General features: G+C 40.3%; 1 protein-coding gene across 1 annotated transcript in view; it reads left to right on the top strand.

Moving 5' to 3' along the window:
- poln (polymerase (DNA directed) nu) overlaps positions 1-23,881 on the top strand; it is a 56,078-nt gene extending 32,197 nt beyond the window's left edge. The window contains exons 17-22 of the mRNA XM_018091000.2: positions 1,418-1,546; positions 7,545-7,655; positions 12,152-12,230; positions 17,712-17,779; positions 21,971-22,026; positions 23,243-23,881. Of these exons, the coding sequence (XP_017946489.2) occupies positions 1,418-1,546; positions 7,545-7,655; positions 12,152-12,230; positions 17,712-17,779; positions 21,971-22,026; positions 23,243-23,323 (524 nt within the window). The 3' untranslated portion in view covers positions 23,324-23,881. The remainder of the gene's footprint in view (positions 1-1,417; positions 1,547-7,544; positions 7,656-12,151; positions 12,231-17,711; positions 17,780-21,970; positions 22,027-23,242) is intronic.
- The last annotated feature ends 565 nt before the right edge of the window (positions 23,882-24,446 follow it).

Genomic DNA, 24,446 nt, shown 5'->3' with positions numbered 1-24,446 from the left:
TAAGGTAAAACATCAGTTTTACTTTGTTTCCAAACTGGCAGCATGGGGTTTAAGCTGGATGAACAGGACATAACCCATGAATTCTGATAAATTATAGCTAACCAGAGTACTGCTTAGAAACACAGGAACAACAAATACAAGGCAGCATGTAAAAATGGATGCAAATTGGTGCTTGAGCCCAGTGCTTGGATTGGAACACGTAGCACAGTGTGCCACATCAAACTCCTCCCACAATTTAGAAGCCACACCTACTCTTATAAGCCTTGCCCATCAACACTTCCTGGTTTCACCCACTTTAAAGCAAAGCCACTTTGCTATTTCCATCTACTGAACTGTATGCATAGATTTAGCAAAGTATAGCTGGTGTAGGGATACAAAACTGAAAATAGTGCATATGCATTTTCTTTGCTGGCAATTTAGCTTCTGCAGATACAGCCCCCTGTCTGTTTGTTGTGTTATAGCATAGCACAATCCCAGCACATTTTATATTACCCCACATTAATAAATATATATCATCCTCTCACCATTCTTCAGTCTGCTACTGTTCTCTACATTTATTTTTTTTTTTTTTTTGTTTCCCCTATTTTCTTCTTCTCTCCTGTTGACAATAACCCTCTCTGATGCCTATACCTTCTTCATCTGTATAACACTTTTCCATCTCTTCCGTACTTCTTCCCTTTTATCTTACATATTCCTTTTTTTCCTTTTTAACCTCTCCGTTTTATTTGCATGCAAAGGTGGAGAGGAGCAAAAAAAAAAAAAGGATTATAAAAAAAAAAAAAAAAAAGTTCCAGGATTCAAAACTGTTGCATCCCCCCTGAGGGGATGCTATATTACAAAAGAAAGCAATGAGGGGATGGCATCCCTCTGCACCCTTCCCGAATTCCAGCACTGCTTGCACCCAAACATGCACCTTACAATGTGCCCACCCAGCCTGCCCTGATAAATAGTATGCAAGTGCTAGGAACCCTGAAGTTAGCACAACCCTGGACATGGCAGTAACTATAGGCAGAGCAGGCCCAGCTCATTGGGGGAAGGTATAGGACCCATTATCCACAGAGTCCATTTTAAACAAATAATTCCAATTTTTAGAAATTATTTCCTTTTTAACAGTAATAATAAAACCGCATCTGATCCGGACATTATGGATAACAGGTCCCACACCTGTAAATATGGTATGTAACGAATAGAGCGTAATGCGCTTTAGGTGGAACTAGGTGTTATGGTTGCAACAGCAAGCACATGAATGAACCATGCCACAGGAGGTAATTTTTCAAAAACTGATTCATTTATCATGTCATTTGTAATCTGTATCAATTGTATGTGCACATTGCACAGTGCTCCAGCTGGGGTATCGCTCAGCTTGGAGGCATAATACAGGGCTGAAGACATTTTACAGTTTGCTTATATATTAAAGGTAAGGAACGCCTTTCACAGTACCTGGGTATCACACCGAAAGAAGCCAATGCATTTATCGAAAGCTTTCTAAAAAAATATAAACTGTCGGAGTTTACTCAACAAATTATACAGCAGTGCCAGAATACAGGTAAGAGACACGTTATTGTTTATCTTGGTCCAAGGGAAACTAAAGCCAGTAGTTATCATAGCCCCTTAACCTTAGCCTGGCCTAATTTTGTGATAAATGTATATTCCAGTAAATTAAATCAAGTCCAATAATGTTCTGTTAAGACCCTGTAATAGATGGAAGAATGTAAAATGGATGTTTGTGACACATTGCAATACTGCAAAATTCATGAACCAATTAAATCAGTCCCTATTGATCACACAGCTTTATGAATATTTGATGGTTATTATGGCTTTAGTGAACATTTTTTAAGGCTGGTATTGCTTATTGAGTTTTCAATTGACAGCTTTTTTCAGATTTTTCATGATTTACTGGAGTATAAAACCAGCCAAGTAGGGTTGTAATGACTGAAAAGTCCCCAGGGGTTCCCTACAAACAAATGTGGAAGGTATACTCTTACCAGAAGCTTAACATGTATGCACATTTATGTGTGTCACCGTAGGACAGGACAAGGACTAACTGCTCTCAGGATACTGTTATTCATTGGCTTCCCACATTGGCTTTACATGTATGGATCTGGTATGACCATGTACACACTTGACACCTGCAAAATATGTCCACTTTATTTAGTACAGTGGCCAGGTCCAACAGGCTAAGGACAAAGATCTCATTACTGAACCAGCCAAGAAATTGGTAATAGAATTAGCCTCAAGTAGGTGATCATAAATAATCATCCGTGGCCAGCACACCCTTCAATGCTTTATTAAAAATGTATTGTTTCAAAACCGACGTTTCGGTCCTCATTAGGACCTTTTCTCAAGGTTTTTTTATCCTTGAGAAAGGTCCTAATGAGGACCGAAACGTCGGTTTTAAAACAATAAACTTTTGATAAAGCATTGAAGGGTGTGCTGGCCACGGATGATTGTTTTCTGTATACACATAATTTTGGCTATGCACCCCGCAGAATATTGAGCCTTGGAGTGCGGACACCATTTGGATTGATATATATATATATATATAAGAATAAATATTATGGTTATGTTATGGTTCTTCAAGTTTAAGAAAGGAGAAGGAAAGGCATTTTGTCATTTTAATGCCAATAGATTAGCCACATAAGTACAAGCTAGAACGCTATATTTATCCCTCAGAAAGCTTTACTATACCTGAGTAAAGAGCCCTAGAAGCTCCATCTGTTTGTTTAGCTTGACATTTTAGCTTGGTCTCAGTAGCTTCTGTGCTGCAGCTCTAGCCATTGGTAGTTCAGATCACACATTCTGATGGGAGGGGGAGGGAGTTTTATGAATTCTTATTGGAGGAGGCAGAAGGGAAAGAGGAACATGTTTACAAAAAAGGAGACAAGAAATCCTGTGTTTCTTTTGATAGAGGGCTCAGTGCAGCATTTCTGTGAGTGCTTATGGCTGTATTTACATAGACCTTTCTGATAAAGCTTACTTAGTTTTTACCGTTAGTTCTCCTTTAAAATGGAAGTGGGGGGGTCTTCTAAAGTACAAAAGATGGTACACTGCACTGGCATATACAGTGGTGTGAAAAACTATTTGCCCCCTTCCTGATTTCTTATTCTTTTGCATGTTTGTCACACAAAATGTTTCTGATCATCAAACACATTTAACTATTAGTCAAAGATAACACAAGTAAACACAAAATGCAGTTTTTAAATGAGGGTTTTTATTATTTAGGGAGAAAAAAAATCCAAACCTACATGGCCCTGTGTGAAAAAGTAATTGCCCCCTGAACCTAATAACTGGTTGGGCCACCCTTAGCAGCAATAACTGCAATCAAGCGTTTGCGATAACTTGCAACGAGTCTTTTACAGCGCTCTGGAGGAATTTTGGCCCACTCATCTTTGCAGAATTGTTGTAATTCAGCTTTATTTTAGGGTTTTTTAGCATGAACCGCCTTTTTAAGGTCATGCAACAACATCTCAATAGGATACAGGTCAGGACTTTGACTAGGCCACTCCAAAGTCTTCATTTTGTTTTTCTTCAGCCATTCAGAGGTGGATTTGCCGGTGTGTTTTGGGTCATTGTCCTGCTGCAGCACCCAAGATCGCTTCAGCTTGAGTTGACGAACAGATGGCAGGACATTCTCCTTCAGGATTTTTTGGTAGACAGTAGAATTCATGGTTCCATCTATCACAGCAAGCCTTCCAGGTCCTGAAGCAGCAAAACAACCCCAGACCATCACACTACCACCACCATATTTTACTGTTGGTATGATGTTCTTTTTCTGAAATGCTGTGTTACTTTTACACCAGATGTAACGGGACACGCACCTTCCAAAAAGTTCAACTTTTGTCTCGTCGGTCCACAAGATATTTTCCCAAAAGTCTTGGCAATCATTGAGATGTTTTTTAGCAAAATTGAGACGAGCCATAATGTTCTTTTTGCTTAAAAGTGGTTTGCGCCTTGGAAATCTGCCATGCAGGCCGTTTTTGCCCAGTCTCTTTCTTATGGTGGAGTCGTAAACACTGACCTTAATTGAGGCAAGTGAGGCCTGCAGTTCTTTAGATGTTGTCCTGGGGTCTTTTGTGGCCTCTCGGATGAGTTGTCTCTGCGCTCTTGGGGTAATTTTGGTCGGCCGGCCTGTTCCATGTTTTTGCCATTTGTGGATAATGGCTCTCACTGTGGTTCGCTGGAGTCCCAAAGCTTTAGAAATGGCTTTATAACCTTTACCAGACTGATAGATCTCAATTACTTTTGTTCTCATTTGTTCCTGAATTTCTTTGGATCTTGGCATGATGTCTAGCTTTTGAGGTGCTTTTGGGCTACTTCTCTGTGTCAGGTAGCTCCTATTTAAGGGATTTCTTGATTGAAACAGGTGTGGCAGTAATCAGGCCTGGGGGTGACTACAGAAATTGATATTGAAATTGAAAATTGAAATTGATAAACCACAGTTAAGTTATTTTTTAACAAGGGGGGCAATCACTTTTTCACACAGGGCCATGTAGATTTGGAGTTTTTTTTCTCCCTTAATAACGTAAACCTTCATTTAAAAACTGCATTTTGTGTTCAATTATGTTATCTTTGACTAATAGTTAACGGTTTTTGATGAGCAGAAACATTTAAGTGTGACAAACATGCAAAAGAATAAGAAATCAGGAAGGGGGCAAATAGTTTTTCACACCACTGTACTTCTAGACTACACAGAGATTAGTATTCTGAGCAGCGTTTGCAACTCCTACCCAGGGAAGAAAAAACACATTTCACTTATACACTATAGCAGCGTCGGGGGTTCCTCACGGGGAGGGCAGTGAGGTTGGGGAATGCCCTTCCTAGTGATGGGGTAATGGCAGATTCTGTTAGTGCCTATAAGAGGGGCCTGGATGAGTTTTTGAACAAGCAGAATATCCAAGGCTATTGTGATACTAATATCTACAGTTAGTATTAATGTTTGTATATATAGTTTATGTATGTGAGTGTATAGATTGGTAAGTATAGGTTGTGGGTGCTGAGTTTACTTGGATGGGTTGAACTTGATGGACTCTGGTCTTTTTTCAACCCTATGTAACTATAGCAGAGAGGAGAATCCCCGCTGGAATTCAGCACACAGAGAAGATTTCCAATCAAATGCGACAACATCCAACTGCAGTCCCTAGACCAGGGATCCCCAACCTTTTATACCCGTGAGCCACATTTAAATGGAAAAAGTGTTGGGGAGCAACACAAGCATCAAAAAGTTTCCTGGGGGTGCCAATAAGAGCTATGATTGGCTACTTAATGACTCCTATGTGGACTGGCAGCCTATAGAAGGCTCTGTTTGACATTATACTTGGTTTTTATGAAACCAAAACTTGCCTCCTTACCAGAAATTAAAAAATAAGCACCTAATTTGAGGCCACTGGGAGCAACATCCAAGGGGTTGGGGAGCAACATGTTGCTCACGAGCCACTGGTTGGGGATCACTGCCATAGACAGATAGTGTCACACTACAGTTTCATTTAAACTATAAATTATAAATGACATAAGCTGATAAAGTAAAACCTTAATTGCAACTGTGATCAAGGGAATCTGCCATCTCAAGAAATGCAAAAAGCATTCAAGGTGCAGGAGAGATAAAGAGTTGACTGAATGCCCTACTCAATGTATGGATAAATGTATGGTTTGTTTCCCACTTCCATTACAGAAACAAACTCCAGTTAAAGGAAACCTATAAGCCCAAAATAATTTCTTAACTAACAGTTTATATCATATTAAGTGGCCTATTAAAGAATCTCGCCAAACTGGAATATATATATCAGTAAATATTGCCCTTTTACATCTTTTCCCTTGGGCCGCCATTTAGTGATGGGCTGTATGCTCCCCCAGAGATCAGCTGACAGGAAATAATGCAGCTCTAACTGCAACAGGAAGCAGTGTGGGAGCAAAAGGCAGAACTCTGTCCATTCATTGGCTGATGGTGCCTAGCATGTATGTGTGCACCATGAATTGTGCTGCCCTTTGTACTTAAAATGCCAGTTTTCTATTTAGGCATACCCAGTGGCTCATACTCATAGAAACCTACATTGTTTGGGGTATAGTTTTCCTTTAACCAAATGCTAGTCATTGCCCCTAACCATCACTGCAAAGGCTGCCCCATCCAGCAGCGTTTATATTCTCACAGTAATTGAGCTATAATTTGGATTTTAATTCATACATTAGTGTACTCATATCCCTTGAGACATTGCATTTGGGTGATGGTGCATTGTAGACAAAGCCTTTAATGTGATTCTGTTAGGGCCTGTGAGATTTGCTGTGTGCACGTCTGAAATGTACAATTTCTTCCCACCATTGCTTTCTATTAGAGGTAAAACCCTTTTCATTAGATAACAGAGATGTGTCATCAAATGGCATTATGCAATCCATCTACTGCTCAATTAAAGCTCCAAAGCAACCTTTTTAATTCTTTGTTTGTTGTTGACAGTTTTGTTATTGAAACAGCAAAGTAATTAATATCTATTTGCTGTCCTTTTATTCATTCATTCACCAGACAAATACAAAAAGAAAGGATTCTTCAACCCCACATAGTCTGGGAACAGATGCATGAAAGGTACACGGATGGATAACTATTAAGAGACAAATAAAGGCAAACTGAGCTCTCTGCTCTAGCAATGCAGTCACCCTCCCCCCTTAACCTGCTCGGGAGGTGGGGGGCAGCATCAAGGCGGCACAGGGGCCAGAATTGCCCCTGGAAGTGATCACTAACTCAATGGGCCAGTAACAAATATATCGCTCCTGGGTAACCTAGATAAAGTACTGGGACCCAGCAACTAGGCAATTTCGACTTTGTAGGTAATTTCCATCTATGGGTTCCTACAAAAGTAATAGAGCTAACCTTACAAAGAGTTTATTAACGGTAGTTGCTTTACTAGACTATGTGCTTACATAAATTACTCCTATACAAGCATATCGGGAATAAATATCACTGAAATTGAATTAAAGAAAACTGGCTTTGTGTCATCAGGTTAAAAACCTCTGCAGTCAATGTACAAGTAAACATGTATATGGAGACAGATTATTCCGAGTATTCTGTATGACGAGAAATGCTATTTATTAGGGATGCACCGAATCCATGATTTGGTTCGAAATTCTGTGAAGTTCGGCGTTTTTTAGCAGGATTGGGATTTGGCCGAATCCATGCTCCTGGTCCTAAATCCGAATCCTTAAAATCATATGACTGAGAAATGGATTGCATAAAATTCTGTGCTTCTGCATCAGAAGTGAGGAGAGAGTATCTGTACTGACAGCCACAGTGTTAATGCACATTAAATCTATATGAGTTATAAAACCCATAATGGATCTCTGCAGACACCTCTTCAGGGACTGGAATAACTGGCCTGGTTGTCTGCTCCACCGCTCCACCGCAGTCATACCAAGCTCCTATCATTGTCCCGACCCAGTTCCACTTATTTTTTGTATCTGGGCACTTTCTTGTTGTAACGTGAGATTTATTGTAGTTCTCTCTACCCCCTGGGTATGCCAATACTCTTACATAATTCTGCAATGTTCCTCTCTTATTGTAGGATTTGTGGTCTCACTTATGGGTCGCAAAAGACCCCTCCCCCACATTACAGCAACGGACTTCTCTTTGAGAACTCAGGCAGAAAGACAAGCTGTAAATTTTGTAATTCAAGGTAAATTTGATATATGCACTTTTTTATGGATAAGTTATGAATAATATTAATAATTAGTGAAATGTGGCTACTATGCAACTTTTTTACACACGCAACATTTTTTACTTGACTGCAACATTTCTTACACAACCGTGACTTTTCTGACATGACTATGATTTTTTTTGATGCAACCATGACTTTTTTGACGCACACAACTATTTTTCTCACTCCAAATACATTAAAGTCAATGGACATTTTTCTCTGCAAATTTTTTGAGTGGGAAATGTACAATTTTTCAGCATATCTATGCGTGGTGAAAACATTCGCTCATCACTAATAATAATAATGATAATAAATCTGCTTTTATGTAAACTAAGGGGGAATTTTGAAAATTGGAGCAATTTGATTTTGGAGTAACCAATTAAAATTTGCTTACACTAAGCATTCTAGTGTAACTAGTCAATACTTCAAAGTAAAATTATCTCCAGATGTGAGGAATAGCCCCTAAATCTGTGTTCATATTTCTGTATTAATAACAGCTGTTCATTATTTACATATTTATAAAAAATGTCTATGGAGGTAAAACAGACACAGATGCAGAAAGTCTTGGCACTCACTGGCATGATCACAATATGCCACACGCCAGCCATCCACTAGTTGCTTGGTTGGCAGACTTGGCACTTATTTGTGCTCATTTACCAACACTGAGCAAATTTGCGCCTGGGCAGTAACCCATAGCACCAAGTCAGTAAATAGATTGGCTGCAGGTTGAGCAATCATATTGCAAATATTTAATTGGTTGCCATGGGTTAATGCCCAGGCGCAAATCTGCTTAGTGTTAATAAATAATCCCAAATGTGTGCTTGAATAGAAGTGAGTATAAAGCCTAAAGTATGGTGGCTCAGTAGGTGGTAGTGATGTGCGGGCCAGCCTGACACAGGTGGATTTGGGCTGTCATTCGCACAAGATTTGCAGGAATCGGGCGGGTTCAGGCTGAGCTCTTCATTCCACCCCTACTGCCCGCAACCTTCTCCGGCAGCCTCTATTTATCCAGTAGGTGTGCCTGCCCCACCCTGTCCCCTGTGTAGTTAGAGATGGAGGCATGGCTGGCGCAGGTCTATTAATAGAGGTGGATTGCCAGATTGGGTTGAGCGCTGAAGAGAGTGAGTGGGTTAGGGTTGGGTGTGGATCGACTTTTTATCAACCAGCACACCACTAGTGGTTAGCACTGTTGCCTTTCAGCACTGGGGTCCTGTGTTCGATTTCAGCCAGGACACTATCATCAGAGTGTTTGTTTGTTCCCCCTTTGTCTGCTTGGGTTTCCTCTGGGTACTCATCTTTACTTCCACACTCCAAAAACATACTGGCAGGTTAGTTGGCTCACAATAAAACTGACCTTACTGTGTGTGCGTGAATGTGATAGGACCTTATAAGCTTAAGATGGCAATACACACACAGATACGATTTTCGGACCGTGTATGGGTTCCATATAAGTGTCTCATGGTGATTGGTCATTTAGTCGATCGGACGAGTTAGAAAATTTCAGTCAGCTAACGATAAAATCTGTGCATGTATTGTGTATCTGACAATATCCTTGGGGGGGACCTACAGCGTATTTCTGGGATGTCACCTTCGTACGATTGTTGTCTGCCAATTATTATGGTCAGAACACCCTCTGATTTGTTATTTTAAGGGCTTTATCCTACAATTTCAGTCTGAATGTTAATTTCAGATCAGCGCATTCAAACGTACAATCAAGATCCGAATGTTAATCTGAACGTGTATGGCCAGCTTTAGATTGCAAGCTCCACTGGGGCAGGGACTTACGTGAATGATGTAAAATCTCTGTAAAGTGCTGCAGAAATGAGTTAGTGCTATATAAAAAACAAGAAACCAATAAAATAAATGATTTCTCCATACAGTGGGGGAATAAAACCTGCAGGCACAGCAAATTATATGTTCCACTTAGCTGGGCCAAGCGGTTATAGAAGAAAATATCCACCGCGTGATGCAAGTTCTGGTTGCCTGGCAGACTAGTGGGAATTTTTGTTCTAGAGAACTTTCACTGGGCTGTGTATGTCCTCCATTTTGAAATGTTTTACACATAACATTAAGAAGCAACATTTTTCTCAAAGCCTAGAATTAACTTGACAATGATCACTGCCAGTGATGACTTTGCTGACTCCTGTCATACTGAATTATGTTAGACAGACAGCAGCATTATCTTTAAAGAAGTCCCAAAGTAAAATTCATTGTGTCACTATGTCTCCTGGGCTCATCTGCCAATGCCTGATTGTCTGTGTGACATTATGCAAAATGTGTGCGGCTGCTGTACCTCCTCTGGGGAAGGAGAGATTTTAATAACCTTTGCTCTTCCTACAGATTTATTGTATTATTGGACATGACAGCTCAGCTTCCATGCGGTTCTCATGGGTTTTGGCAGATTATAAAATAAGTTTCCCATAAACACCTCTTGTAACCAGCACATGCATTGAAACAGTGTGTATACTGGCTAATAATGGTTTAATGTGGTTTAATATGCTTTACATGCCCTGTACAAGTTAGTAGTTTGCTTTAATACCTTTGAAGGTGGTATTTTGGAGTCTGAGGCTGATGTCCAATGGGCCTCTCCACCTTTCATTTCACTGTTGCCAGCTGTATGACTTTGTCTATCTTTTCTGTGCCAGGATTACTGTAAATACATTTGGTGGTTCTGTTTACCTGGGATCTCTAGGTATCTGTGCCATTATGTATATACTTATATATATTTGTGGTGTTATATAAGTACATACATAATGGCACAGAGACCTAGAGATCCCAGGTAAACAGTGCAGTGCATTATTCACAATTTAATGCCGGCAACACATTAAATTGTGAATAATGCACTGCACTGTTTACCTGGGATCTCTAGGTATCTGTGCCATTATGTATGTACTTATTTAACCATAAGCACATACAGGGGTATAGTTATTATAAAATTAGTGAAAAATAATAAATCTATGCTTAAACAGCACCTATCGTTCCGATATTGTTTCCCCCACCTGGGGTGCGGGCTAATAAAGCCATCACTCCGGTTGGGGGAAACAAACGTTTTTTTTAAAAAAAAAACTCCCCCCACCCAAGCTGGGCTACCCGCACCAGGAGGGAAGTTTTTTTTTTAAAAAACTTTGTTTCCCCCAACTGGAGTGCGGGTTCTCTTGGTTAAGTATTCATTCTGGGGGTATAGTTTTCCTTTAAATACAGACACTGATTCTATAGGGGAAATTGTTACATGGGCTCAAGAATACTTCCCAAAACCTTTGTCTGGGAACACTTCATCGCTGCATCCACAAATGGCAATGAAGGAACCAAATATAAACATGATCCAGAAACCATGGATGCCGCATCTTTTGGGCTGAAGTGGACGAGAACCATCTAGCTTAGTTATCAGCACACAGTTCAAAAGGAAGAATCCATGATGGTATGGGGGGGTCTCTTAGTGCACAGGACATGGGGAGCTTGCACATCTGGGAAGGCACAATTAAGATGGAATGATATATACAGGTTTTGAAGCAACATACGCTGCCATCTGGATGATGTTTTATCAGAGAAGGCCTCGCATATATCAGCAAGACAACACCAAACCACATTCTGCACACATTAAACCATCGTGGTTCTGTAATAAGAGAGTCTGAGTGCTAAACTGGCCCCCCACCTGCAGTACTGACCTGTCACCCATTGAAAACATTTGATGCATTATGAAAGGAAAAATACAACAAAAAAAACCCCCCAAACTCGAGCAACTGAAATCCTATATCAGATGTGAATGGGACAACATTTCACTTTTAAAATTCCAGAGTGTTGTTAAAAGTAGAGGTGGTGCAACACAATGGGAAATATTCCTCTCGCCCAACCTTTCTGAAATGGGTTGCCGGCATTAAATTGTGAATAATCATATATACATTTCTCAGTTCCTACACTTGATATGTTGTCTTTGTACTGTTTGCAATTAAATATAGGATTTGATCCCATTATTTTTTTTCATATGCATTTTGCACAACTTCCCAACTTTTTTGGAAATGGGGTTGTAATAAAACCAGAAATCCATTCCTGACAGATGGAAACAGCAGCATGGCTATCCCACGGGGCACAGCCACAACTGTGAATTTGATAAGATGATCACTAGGGATGAGCGAATCTGACCCGCAAAAACGACTGCTAAATTTGCGAAACGGCGAAAACTTCGCGAAACATGTTTGTCACGCGACCACGCCCTTTTTTGACGAGACTGTGAATTTTTTTTACGCACAACGAATATTTCGGTGCCAAATTTTCTCTGGATTTTGCCAATGGTGAAATGCGGAAATTCGCTGCGAATCTATGACTGCCAAAAAAATTCGCTCATCACTAATGATCACAGCTAATAGCCAGTATAGTGAGTGTTATCATCTCTGTGGCCTACTCTAGATATTGCTTATGCATGATTTAGTTTTACCCTTTGGTAAGATAAATAATAAATCAAACTATTCTTATTCCAGGGTCTGCTGCTGATCTGTGCAAAATGGCCATGATTAACATCTCCACATCATTAGCATCATGTTCAGCTTCAGTAGCCAGGTTGGTGAATGTCATATCACATGCTAACTATTGTAAAGGGGACATACACCCAAAAATATTTAGTTGCCCAGTAAAAAAAAAAAAATTTTTAAGTAACTTTTCATTATATAGTCTTTAAAAATTTGGGGTGGTTTTAAGGTTGTTTGCAAGGAGTTAATGCATCTTTTTTACAAGTGGTTTTGTTAATGCTACATAACCAGCCTTAAGGGGAACCATACTGGGCAGATCTATCCGGCCAAACAGGTATCAGATACATTATCCGGAAACGCATTATTCAGAAAGCTCAAAATTATGGGAATGCTGTCTCCCATAGACTCTGGTTTAATCAAATAACTGAGATTTTTAAAATTGATTTCCTTTTTCTCTAGAGTAATAAGACAGTACCTTGTACTGTATGGAGAGCCAAATTACAGAAAGTTCCTATATTTGGAAAACCCCAGGTCATGAGCATTCTGGATAACAGGTCCCATACCTGTACACACCTGTACATCCTTTTGTACTGGCAGTGGCTAGAATGAGTGTACTTGAATAGGGGTGATAGGGTGCTGCAGCGCTATCACATTAATACTACGGAAGCCTTGGATGTCCAAAATGTCTGAGACAAGTCTCTGCACCAATTTTTTTATTTTGAACTGTAGTAGAATCTTTAAAATTTCATTTTGTTGCAGCTGACACAATAAGCCACAGAGTAGTGTACAGTAGTAGTAATAGCTAATTAAAAGTGGTTTAAAGATGGAATCGATACAGAAATTACAGTGACCAGTATAAAAAATGATGGATTTTGTAGCAACAACCTTAGGTTATGTGTGCTTTTCTGAATTTAAAGTAACCTGACTATTTTTATACTATAATGAGATTTTATCTCTAATAATTTTTTTTTTTGTGTCACCTTTAACACTCCTGATACTGGAACCAGGTAACTGGATTTTAGTACAGTGCAATGTCTTGCATACTAGGGGCAATTGTAAAAAACAGATTTACTCCCAGGCAAAAGCTTTCATAGGATATATATGCCAGTATAATCATCCAGTTTAGAATAGCAAAACAAATTCAAACTTTGCACTACTACAAGTGTATAAGCCTTTCTCTCTCTCTGTGCTGCAGTGAGGGTATGAAGGAAATGCTGCCTGGAAACTATTTCCCTACATTACTCATAGAGGCAGATATATTAACATTCGGCTATTAGAGTTTTTTCAAACTGAATAAACTCATTTCCATAAAAACCACAAATGTTTAGTCATTTATTAAAAGATCTGAAATGATAAAACCAGAAATTAATTAAAATGCAGAACAAAAATGAAAAGAACACAAGAACCACAAACATTTCATGGTTTGTTTTATGTTTTCCTTTGTAGACTTACAAATAAAATACCCTCCACAAACCTATAAAAGCACACCTATAAAGATTGTTACAATTAGCCTAGGGCAACTGCCTCTGACTTCCATAATCTCTATAATCTCCTGATAATAAAAATTCATCCCAAAGAACCTGATCCATAAATACATAGGGGCTGATTTACTAACCCACGAATCCGACCCAAATTGGAAAAGTTCCGACTTGAAAACGAACATTTTGCGACTTTTTCGTATGTTTTGCGATTTTTTCGGATTCTGTACGAATTTTTCGTTACCAATACGATTTTTGCGTAAAAACGCGAGTTTTTCGTATCCATTATGAAAGTTGCGTAAAAAGTTGCGCATTTTTCGTAGCGTTAAAACTTACGCGAAAAGTTGCGCATTTTTCGTAGCGTTAAAACTTAACGCTACGAAAAATGCGCAACTTTTCGCGTAAGTTTTAACGCTACGCAAAATGCGCAACTTTTTACGCAACTTTCGTAATGGATAGGAAAACTCGCGTTTTTACGCAAAAATCATATTGGATCCGAAAAATTCGTAAAGAATCCGAAAAAATCGCAAAACATACGAAAAAATCGCAAAGTACCGATCATTACGAAAAAAACGCAATCGGACTCCATTCGACCCGTTCGTGGGTAAGTAAATCAGCCCCATAGAGTGAGAGATTCAGCGCCGGATTTATATCTTTGTCTCCTTTCCCACCATTTTATTGCAGAATCACCTATGTTATTGGAAACAGCCTTTCACCATGAAAGAAATAGTTGTGTATGAAGGAAAGATATTACATTCAAAATTGTAACAAACACCTTTTAAGTTTCCTTTATATATTCTTTTGGCATGGTTTGTGCTACATGGTAATCTAGATGTAAGCAAAAATGCAGTACAAGGTTCTGTTTTATTATTACAGAGAAAAGGGAATCATTTAACCATTAAATAAACCCAATAGGGCTGTTCTGCCCCAATAAGGGGTAATTATATCTTAGTTGGGATCAAGTACAGGTACTGTTTTATTATTACAGAGAAAAGGGAATCATTTAACCATTAAATAAACCCAATAGGACTGTTCTGCCCCCAATAAGGGGTAATTATATCTTAGTTGGGATCAAGTACAGGTACTGTTTTATTATTACAGAGAAAAGGGAATCATTTAATCATTAAATAAACCCAATAGGGCTGTTCTGCCCCAATAAGGGGTAATTATATCTTAGTTGGGATCAAGTACAGGTACTGTTTTATTATTACAGAGAAAAGGGAATCATTTAACCATGAAATGAACCCAATAGGATTGTTCTGCCCCAATAAGGGGTAATTATATCTTAGTTGGGATCAAGTACAGGTACTGTTTTATTACAGAGAAAAGGGAAACATTCAACCATTAAATAAACCCAATAGGATTGTTCTGCCCCCAATAAGGGGTAATTATATCTTAGTTGGGATCAAGTACAGGCATTGTTTTATTATTACAGGGAAAAAGCAAATAATTTTGAAAAATGAGAATAATTTGCTTTTTATGGGAGAAGGCCTTCCTGTAACTTGGAGCTTTCTGGGTAACTGGTTTCCAGATAATGGATCCCATGCTGTATCGTAAAGAATTTAAATCAACATATCATTAATTGTGATTGCTCTAGTTAAAGTGAAAGCAGACTAGGCATGCAATACAGATAGGGTGCGGTTCCTGGACTGTATCAGGCTTGACATTGGTGGAATGCAGAGGTTTGAGGGACAGGGAGTGCCTCAGTGTGGCAAAGTGCATTCAAAGGGGAAGGTAAACACTAAGTCAATCCCCTTAGGTCAGGTAGGTTAAGATTGAACTTTGGTCGACCATTGCGGTTTGGGTATGGGTCAGACTGAAGTACATTTTCCCTTTGCTCCCGAACTATCCCTGTACTGGGGGTTAAGCTTGTGCAGAAGTAGCAAAAAAAGATGCAGGTATGGGTTGGGTGTAGTAGTGATCTGCTGTCCGGCCCATACCCGTGTGTTTATTTGGTATAAATAGAGGGAACTAAGCGGGTTGGGTAGGGTTTGGGCTGAGAGTGGGCAAGTTAGGGTCGGGTGTAGTAAAACTCAACCCGCACATCACATAGGTGCAAGTCCTACAATTACAACATTTTGCTGGTTAGGGTTGCGTTCTTCCTGACCTGCACATCACTATTAGGGTTCCATTGCACTAGTGAGCACACTTGCTTGTAATCACTTGGATCAAGGTGGGCAGGGGATTTAGCGCTCCCTGCCAATGGTGTAAATTTTGTATCTATTTTAGTGCTTTGCGCTTGTCCTTCAATCATAAATGACTGAATCATATACTTGTGAAATATTCATTTTTAGAATAGAACTGTTTCACGTGATATTCCCGCTAAAGTCAGTGAAATTTAAAGAGACAACGGGCAGATAATATAAATAAATGAGTATCATTAATCTGGCAGGAATTACTTATGCACTCGCTCAGAAGTAACGTATAAATAAATAATGTTCTCTGATTGGGTTGGGGACGTCTCTGAGAAGAATCGTTCATTTGTGATGGTGGCTCAGAGGGAGACTGCTGATCTAATAGTAAGCTGAGATCCAGATAAGAAATGTAGTAGGTTAGCGCTAGCAATCAGAGGGGATATCTGCTTTGCAAGGGGATGTAGCGAATGATGCAGGTGGGGGAAATACTGCAGTGCAGTTAGCAGGACAGTTAATCTATATATCAGTTCAGTGCCAATGACTGTGCTAAGCATCTGCAGAGCCTCAGTCAGAATTGCAAGCTAGGGCGCCTTTGACAGCTTCACAGGTCAGTAGCCTTGACTTACAGTATTAGCACTGCGGCACGGTGTGCAGGGTGCCTTTGTGTGTGGTGTTCCATACTTCAAGCTTTTCACAATATCAGGTGCTTAGCTAACTTACTAGAGACGCACCAAAGCCAATGAACAAATTAGAATACAAACAGATTTGGTTGGGCAGATGGAATCCAAACTTAAAAGTTTCAGTTTGAGCAAAGCTTTGCTATCTGTGGAGAATGGAATTCTGAGGATTTGGAAGAGAACCAAATTTTCTAAAACCTGATGAGATGTGGCTGATCGGTCTTGCAAAATTCATTACAAGTTGAAGAAGAATTTGCTAATGGTCAACATTAAACCAATTACTCCAATATGTAATAAAATGCGCTAACTTTGCCCAGGAGCAGTAACCCATAACAATGAATAAGATGTTTACTTTGAAAGAGGTGGCCAGTAAATGCAACCTGCGGATTGGTTGCTATGGGTTACTGCTCCTGGGAAAACTTAGGGTTGCCACCTTTTACAGTGGCTAATGCTGGGCAGGGGGGCGGAGCATGATGTCACTGGGCAGGACAATGATGTCACTAGGCAGGACAGTGCTGTCACGTGGGAGATTGGCCAATCACCACGTCAATCTCAGAGTCCTGCCTAGTTTTACAGATTTGGGAAACCGGGCAGGTGGTTTTGACCCGGACAGGTGGCAACCCTAGGCAAACTTAGAGCCTTTATTACATAACCCCCTTTGTGTCCTGTACTTATCACCCTAAAATACCCATGTATTTAATTTATGAAACTTGTGGATCTAAAATACCAACCAGTACCTTCCTGTTACTTTTGGGTGCCCCATCAGGTCCTAACACCAACACTCACTATAGTTATACCCCTGTTTTCCATTCTTTTTCAAAAATTTCAAAAGGAAATACCTGAACTCTTGAAGTAGAGAAATCTTTAAACGCCTTTTCCCAAACATCCTTATTAAAAACCCCCAAAATGATTTTTTTGCACATAACCAGAGTTTTCTGGACTGCACAAATCCTTTACGAACTCATTGTTTCCTAAGTGATGCGCACACATCTTCCTCTGAATATGAGAATTAAAGCCACTCATCAGTGGGAAGCATTGGGAGACTCAATTATTATCCAAAATGATAAAGACTGTATGATAAAGTCTGTAGCGTAGATTGAACGCACAGTTACAAAGCCCCTTATTTTCAAATCCAAAGTTGAGAGCGTGCCATCACCATTAAGCTTTCCCTGCTCTAGCTATTTATGATTTTTACAGTGTTGTTTAGTGAGAAGATTCTGAAGAGTGTGAAAACAAGATTAACAGCAAAGTCACGCTGAGAAATGTGATCTCTCTCTTTCAGGATTGTTGCTCAGATCCACGACGAGTTGCTATTTGAGGTGGAGGATGCGCAAATCTATGAGTTTGCAGGTAGATAAAAATGTCTCCAAATCCCTACACAATACAGCCATCGTTTTCAGTTTCTTAATGCCACATTCGCACTTTAAGTAGCTGGGGGGCAGCATTGAAACCTCCAGATCATTCGAGAACGTCTAATAAGTTGCTGAATAATTAAAGACAATCAAGCTTCTAGCTGAATTGCTACACACTTCCCTATTTATATTATACATAGGGCCTGATTCACTAAAGGGCGATAAAACGTGCGCTATTTTTATTGTGCGCTAAAATTCTTACCGCGGCTTAATTTTGGCGATTTTTCGCACGATTCACTATAAGCATACTCGCGCTTTTTTACGCGCGATATTGCATGCGTTATTTAACTCACGAAGACTATTTCAATGCGGTATTTGCTGGTACATGTGCTAAATTACGCCCGCGAATAGTCACCGCATATGAATGGTAGCTTAGAAATAGTGTATAAAAATTGTTGCCGCATATAAATGGTGTATATAAATATTAGCCACATATAAATGGTAGCATATAAATGGTATCATATAAATAGTAGCCACATATAAATGGTAGCATATAAATGGTATCATATAAATAGTAGCCACTAGTGATGAGCAAATGTGTTCTGGTTATCTTTAGTGAAAAATTAGCAAATCTTTCGAAAGATCCACGAAACGGCAAAAATGTTGTGCGGGCAAAAAAATTGTTGCTGTGACTATTATTTTTTGACGCTTGTATAAATTTTTGTATGTGCGGTGAATTTTTGCGTGGCAAATTTTTTCATGCGTTTTGCCATTGGCGGATTGTTTTGCGAAACGCATGAAAAAATCCGCCGCAAAAAAATTCAACGCACGTCCAAAAATTCGCTGCGAATCCATGCCTGGCGAAACATTTCATCACTTGTAGCCAAATATAAATAGTCGCGCAAATGAACGCACGCCATGTTAGCCATACACGCCAATACTTGCAGAAAATTACTGTATTAAAAATGAACATTTCGCTGCAAACTGGCGGCTGCGTCACTCTAGGGGAAACACAGACTTCAATAAATAACACTGTAAGTCCATATTTTATTGCAAAAAAATCATTTACTGTACTTTTGTATAATTTTTCGCCTGCCTGTAGTAGGTGTAAATTTTCGCATAGCCGAATGCGATATTTAGCGCGCAAAAGTTATAGTGAATCATGCTATCGTATTCTTTTCAGCGCGGAAATTAACGCATGCGGTAAAACTAGTGCGAGAAATAACCCATGCGAAAATGGTGATTTTTCGCACGCGATAATACTATGGTGAATCATGCGCAAATTATTTTGCGTTTTTTAATGCAAAAAAGCGTGCGATAATTTTTATCGCACTTTAGTGAATCAGGCCCATAATCTGATAATCCAGATCAGGAAAGGGACAAATAAGGGGCCATTTACTACATCTCTGATGCAAATACTAGGGTCAAGGGGCAGAAAAGGGTTGCCCATCAGTGCTCATTCCAAAAGCACTTGTGACCAGGGAGTGGTCTAATGGATCCTTAGCTACATATGATATCATTAGGCAGTGTAAGCCCCTTACCTGCTGCATACTCCTCTGGAATGCTTTACCTGAAACACAGAAACTAGTTTTTTTGGCACAATCTGTGGAGATCATAGGCTTTATTATATATTAGCAATAATAAATAAGGAACTGGTGCACCGTAGAACCCAGTTAAAGGTGGGCTTATAACTGAAATCAAGTGCTGGGACCATTGGGTAAAACTTTGTACCTAAAAACTTGAGAATATATGCCGCACCATTGGCGTAAATTTAAACAGATCTGCAATTGAACCTCTCTGCTGACCTGCACAAATTATGGCATCGCAGAGAAAAACAAAAAAAAGAGATTCTTTGGACAGTATGGATCTTAAAGGAACAGTAACACCCAGAAATGTACATGTTAAAGTATTTAAAGTATTTTAAAGTAATTAAAGTATCATGTACTGTTGCCCTGCACTGGTACAACTAATATGTTTGCTTCAGAAGCACTACTATAGTTTATATAAACGTTGGGTAGCTATGGGGGCAGCCATTTGAGGCACAGGTTACATAGCAGATAACAGATGCAGCCTGTAGAACACCATTGCATTCTATTACAGAGCTTATCAGTTATCTGCTATGTAACCTGTGCCTTTTCTCCTTTTTCAGTTTGAATGGCTGCCCCATCGCTACACAGCAGGGTATTTATATAAACTATAGTAGGGTTTCTGTAGCAAACACCCCAGCTGTACCAGTGCAGGAATGGCTGCCCCCGGGGCTACACAGCGGGGTATTTATATAAACTATAGTAGGGTTTCTGTAGCAAACACCCCAGCTGTACCAGTGCAGGAATGGCTGCCCCCGGGGCTACACAGCGGGGTATTTATATAAACTATAGTAGGGTTTCTGTAGCAAACACCCCAGCTGTACCAGTGCAGGAATGGCTGCCCCCGGGGCTACACAGCGGGGTATTTATATAAACTATAGTAGGGTTTCTGTAGCAAACACCCCAGCTGTACCGGTGCAGGAATGGCTGCCCCCGGGGCTACACAGCGGGGTATTTATATAAACTATAGTAGGGTTTCTGTAGCAAACACCCCAGCTGTACCAGTGCAGGAATGGCTGCCCGCGGGGCTACACAGCAGGGTATTTATATAATAACTATAGTAGGGTTTCTGTAGCAAAACCCCAGCTGTACCAGTGCAGGAATGGCTGCCCCCGGGGCTACACAGCAGGGTATTTATATAAACTATAGTAGGGTTTCTGTAGCAAACACCCCAGCTGTACCAGTGCAGGAATGGCTGCCCCCGGGGCTACACAGCAGGGTATTTATATAAACTATAGTAGGGTTTCTGTAGCAAACACCCCAGCTGTACCAGTGCAGGAATGGCTGCCCCATCGCTACACAGCGGGGTATTTATATAAACTATAGTAGGGTGTCTGTAGCAAACACCCCAGCTGTACCAGTGCAGGAACGGCTGCCCCCGGGGCTACACAGCGGGGTATTTATATAAACTATAGTTGGGTTTCTGTAGCAAACACCCCAGCTGTACCAGTGCAGGAATGGCTGCCCCCGGGGCTACACAGCAGGGTATTTATATAAACTATAGTAGGGTTTCTGTAGCAAACACCCCAGCTGTACCAGTGCAGGAATGGCTGTCCCATTGCTACACAGCAGGGTATTTATATAAACTACAGTAGTGTTTCTGAAGCAAACAAACCAGTTTTACTAGTGCTGGGCAACAGAACATTATAGTTTAATTACTTTTGAAATGCTTTTTTGGTGCTACTGTTCCTTTAAGGGTTGGTTTCATTAATATGTTGCTTTGTAGCCACATTTTTGTATGATTTATTTCCACACAGCCATCTAGTTCAATCTACCAGCCGTTACTGACAGTTATACATATCAGTGAAGTGCACAGCGCATAATCTGTTCCTGAAATACAAAGTTGTCTGCTTAATAAGTAGCTGGTTTGGCTCTCGAGTGATCATGCAAGCCAATACAGCACACCTAAATATTCTATTACATGGAACTACTAGACTGGATTTATAGTACCCAAGTAAGGGGCATAAATAATCCTCACCCCTCTTAAATTTGCCTAGTGATTAGCCCATTGTGCTCATTATCATCGGCCCCTCTGAGTTCCCATTGGGTTTAATTTTAGTTCTTTGAAATTGGCAATATTCTATATGGAACCAGAGATAATCATGCTGGGGGATTTAAAAGCACTGCCCTCTTTGGGTACTAAAAACCCATCTCCCAGTAAAAATAATGAGTTTTATTGTTACTGAATGAAAGCTAGCCGCGTGTATTACTGTCATTTTCCCCCCACTGTGAGAGCATTTCTTTGATTTCTTTCCAGTCGTTCAAAATTTGCAAACACATGAGAAATAGAATTCCTGTGACCATCATTCTGAGATTAGTGATCTAATTATACTGTAGGGAGGGAGCTGTGGAATAACCTCCAGAGGTTTTCCTGCAAAAGGAACTGCTCACCGACAACACTTCTTAAAGCCCTGAATCAAAAGGCCCCATACAATTTGTGTTTGGACTGGGGTGCCACTTACCATGGCCAAGAGTGCTCTATGATTTAAAGGTTAAATATACCCTTTTTTGACACGAGCTCATGAAATTTTTAGCCATATTCATTTTTAGGGTTTAGTTCTCCTTTAGGGGTTATTCTAATTGTGTGGTTTTTTTAATTGTAGCTGTTGTTAAAGAAACCATGGAGTCTGTACAGCACATGAAAGGAGTTCAGCTAAAGGTAGGCATTTTAGGATTATGTATTGGCTTCCCTTATGATTTGGGATTTATAATTCCTACCACACAAATAACAGAACAACAGGGAAGGCTACCCTTAGGCACACAAGCTGCGGCCACACTGCAACCCCCCAGACAGCAGGCAGTTCTTAAGGGCAGAAATGTGACCGTCTAGAAGGGAATATAAAGGAGTGGCATAGATTAAATAAGGCTGCTGTACCTGTTCCCAGATACACAAGTCCTACATAGCAAAATGCCACTGGATCCCCCCTGCCAAGCTCCCAGGTCTGGTTCATAGGCACTGCTTTCTTCCCAGATGGCCCGAGTGCTTGCAGGTCTTCACTATACATGTGCCAATCCGGCATATTCCTGGATAAGGAAGAGCCTGGACTGGATCATATTATTATAGGCCTGTTGTATTTATTCCTATGTGCAATGTACACAGGTCGTAGAGCTGCCACACCTGCACACCTGTCTCCCACAGCTATTAGTGACCTTCTTTATGATGCAGGCAGGGTTGGACTGGGGTAGCTCGGCCCCAAACTCAAAGCCCCCTCCCCCCAGACATCTGCCCAACCCAACGCACCATGGGGCGTGTTTACTAAGATTGGAGATAAATATCACCGGTGATGTTGCCCGTAGCAACCAATCAGCTATTTGCTTTTGATTTCTAACTTGTTGGTGACTGTTCAAATCTACTTGCTGGTTGGTTGCTATAGGCAACATCACTTCTGATTTTTATCTCCAATCTTAGTAAACACACCCCTAAGTACATAGTACTTTCCCCTCCCTCTGAAAACTTGCAGCCACTAAGAAAACTTTTGGAGTAGGAGAACCTGTACATCCTGGCTGGGAGCAAGCCCGGGTCAGGGGGGCCAACGAGGGCTGGGGCCCACCATGTTATCTCCCAGTGTCCCCTGACCCAGTCCAACACTACATACAGGGACTGATTTACAAAATACAAAATAACTATTAGTAGACTGATTAAACTAACATCTGATTGGTTGCTATGGACAACTGCAGTTTAGCAACAGAACCCTATTGCTTTCCTGGGGCTGGGCGTGGATGTTATTAATGTCAGGGCTGAGCATACAAAACCCACATAATACAAATGCTCCCAGTTTATATGATTGCAAGCATAAATCACAATATAATAGCAGGATCCCAGAGACACAGGTATTCCTTGTCACTTTGGTGACACTTTTCCATTGGTCGCCTAGGTCCCGCTGAAAGTAGCTTTGACCACTGGCAAATCGTGGGGGAGCATGAGAGAAATCGAAGTGAGGAAGAAGAGCCTTTAGGGAAGGGGTTATTCAGCCGCCACTCTTTCCCTAACAAATCTCCAAGCAACCGCTCGGCTGGGTCTTTCATCAGCACCTAATTCTCAGCATGTAAATTTCCCTTACTTCATTCCGTCGGTAGCCCTGGGCAACGGCAAGGGGATTAGACTGGCTCATTCCAGTTTATTCTACTTCTAGCCACCGTGCCAGAGCTTTACTTAATGCTAATATCAAGCACCTATAATATAAGGGAAAATTACAGATGTGTGTGTGTATTATGCACTGTCCCCTCACTATCACGCCGCACACATGGAATTCACATTATCCATCCGTGAAGGTTAATCTTCAACGTATTTACTTACCTACAGTAGCTAACCAGATACAATGCACTCCATAACCCCCTCCTAACTGCCTGGGCGCTGATACAAAAAGGGACTATATATAGCAGAAGTGACAGCAAAAACAGGTCGCTAAAATGAAATTGTACAAAAGTAATATACTGTTTTTTCTGCACTGGTACAATTGGTGTGTTTGCCTCTGAAACCCTACTATAGTTCATATAACCAAAGCTGCTCTGTAGCCATGGGGGCAGCCATTCAAAGAGAAGAGGCACAGGTTACTAAGCACATAACAGATAAAACTCCATTATATTCTACAGAGCTTATCTGTTATCTGCCATGTAACCTGTGCCTTTTCTGCTTTTTTACAGCTTGAATGGCTGCCCCCATGGCAAATGCCAGAGGGGCTGCTGTAAGATGCCACAGACAGTCACTATTTATTGGGCTGCTGGGGGGCTGTTTGGGCTTCTATATACTTAGATTGCCAAGGCCTATTTTGTATCTCAGTCCAGACATATCCCCAAGTGCATTTGTGTCTTGTCCTGACTGCTTGTAAAATTAATGTTTGTGACCCAGGAATTACCTAGTTCAGAAAATGTAGTAGGTTTTAGTGCATTGATACTGGATAGTTTATAAGGTTTAATATTGAAGAGCCCAAATATAACAACACTTCCAAAATACATATGAATGAAATACATAAATATAAGCTTATTCTTATCGGATAACCACCAACCAAATAGAAACCAATGGAAAAAATAAGATTGTTATTTGTCAAGCTTTTGCACTTATGTTGTAACTATGGGGTA

This window comes from Xenopus tropicalis, chromosome 1, assembly GCF_000004195.4.
Source record: "Xenopus tropicalis strain Nigerian chromosome 1, UCB_Xtro_10.0, whole genome shotgun sequence".
Taxonomy (NCBI): domain Eukaryota; kingdom Metazoa; phylum Chordata; class Amphibia; order Anura; family Pipidae; genus Xenopus; species Xenopus tropicalis.
The sequence above is the reverse complement of the archived record's forward strand: the minus strand, read 5'-3'. Positions and strand labels throughout refer to the sequence as shown.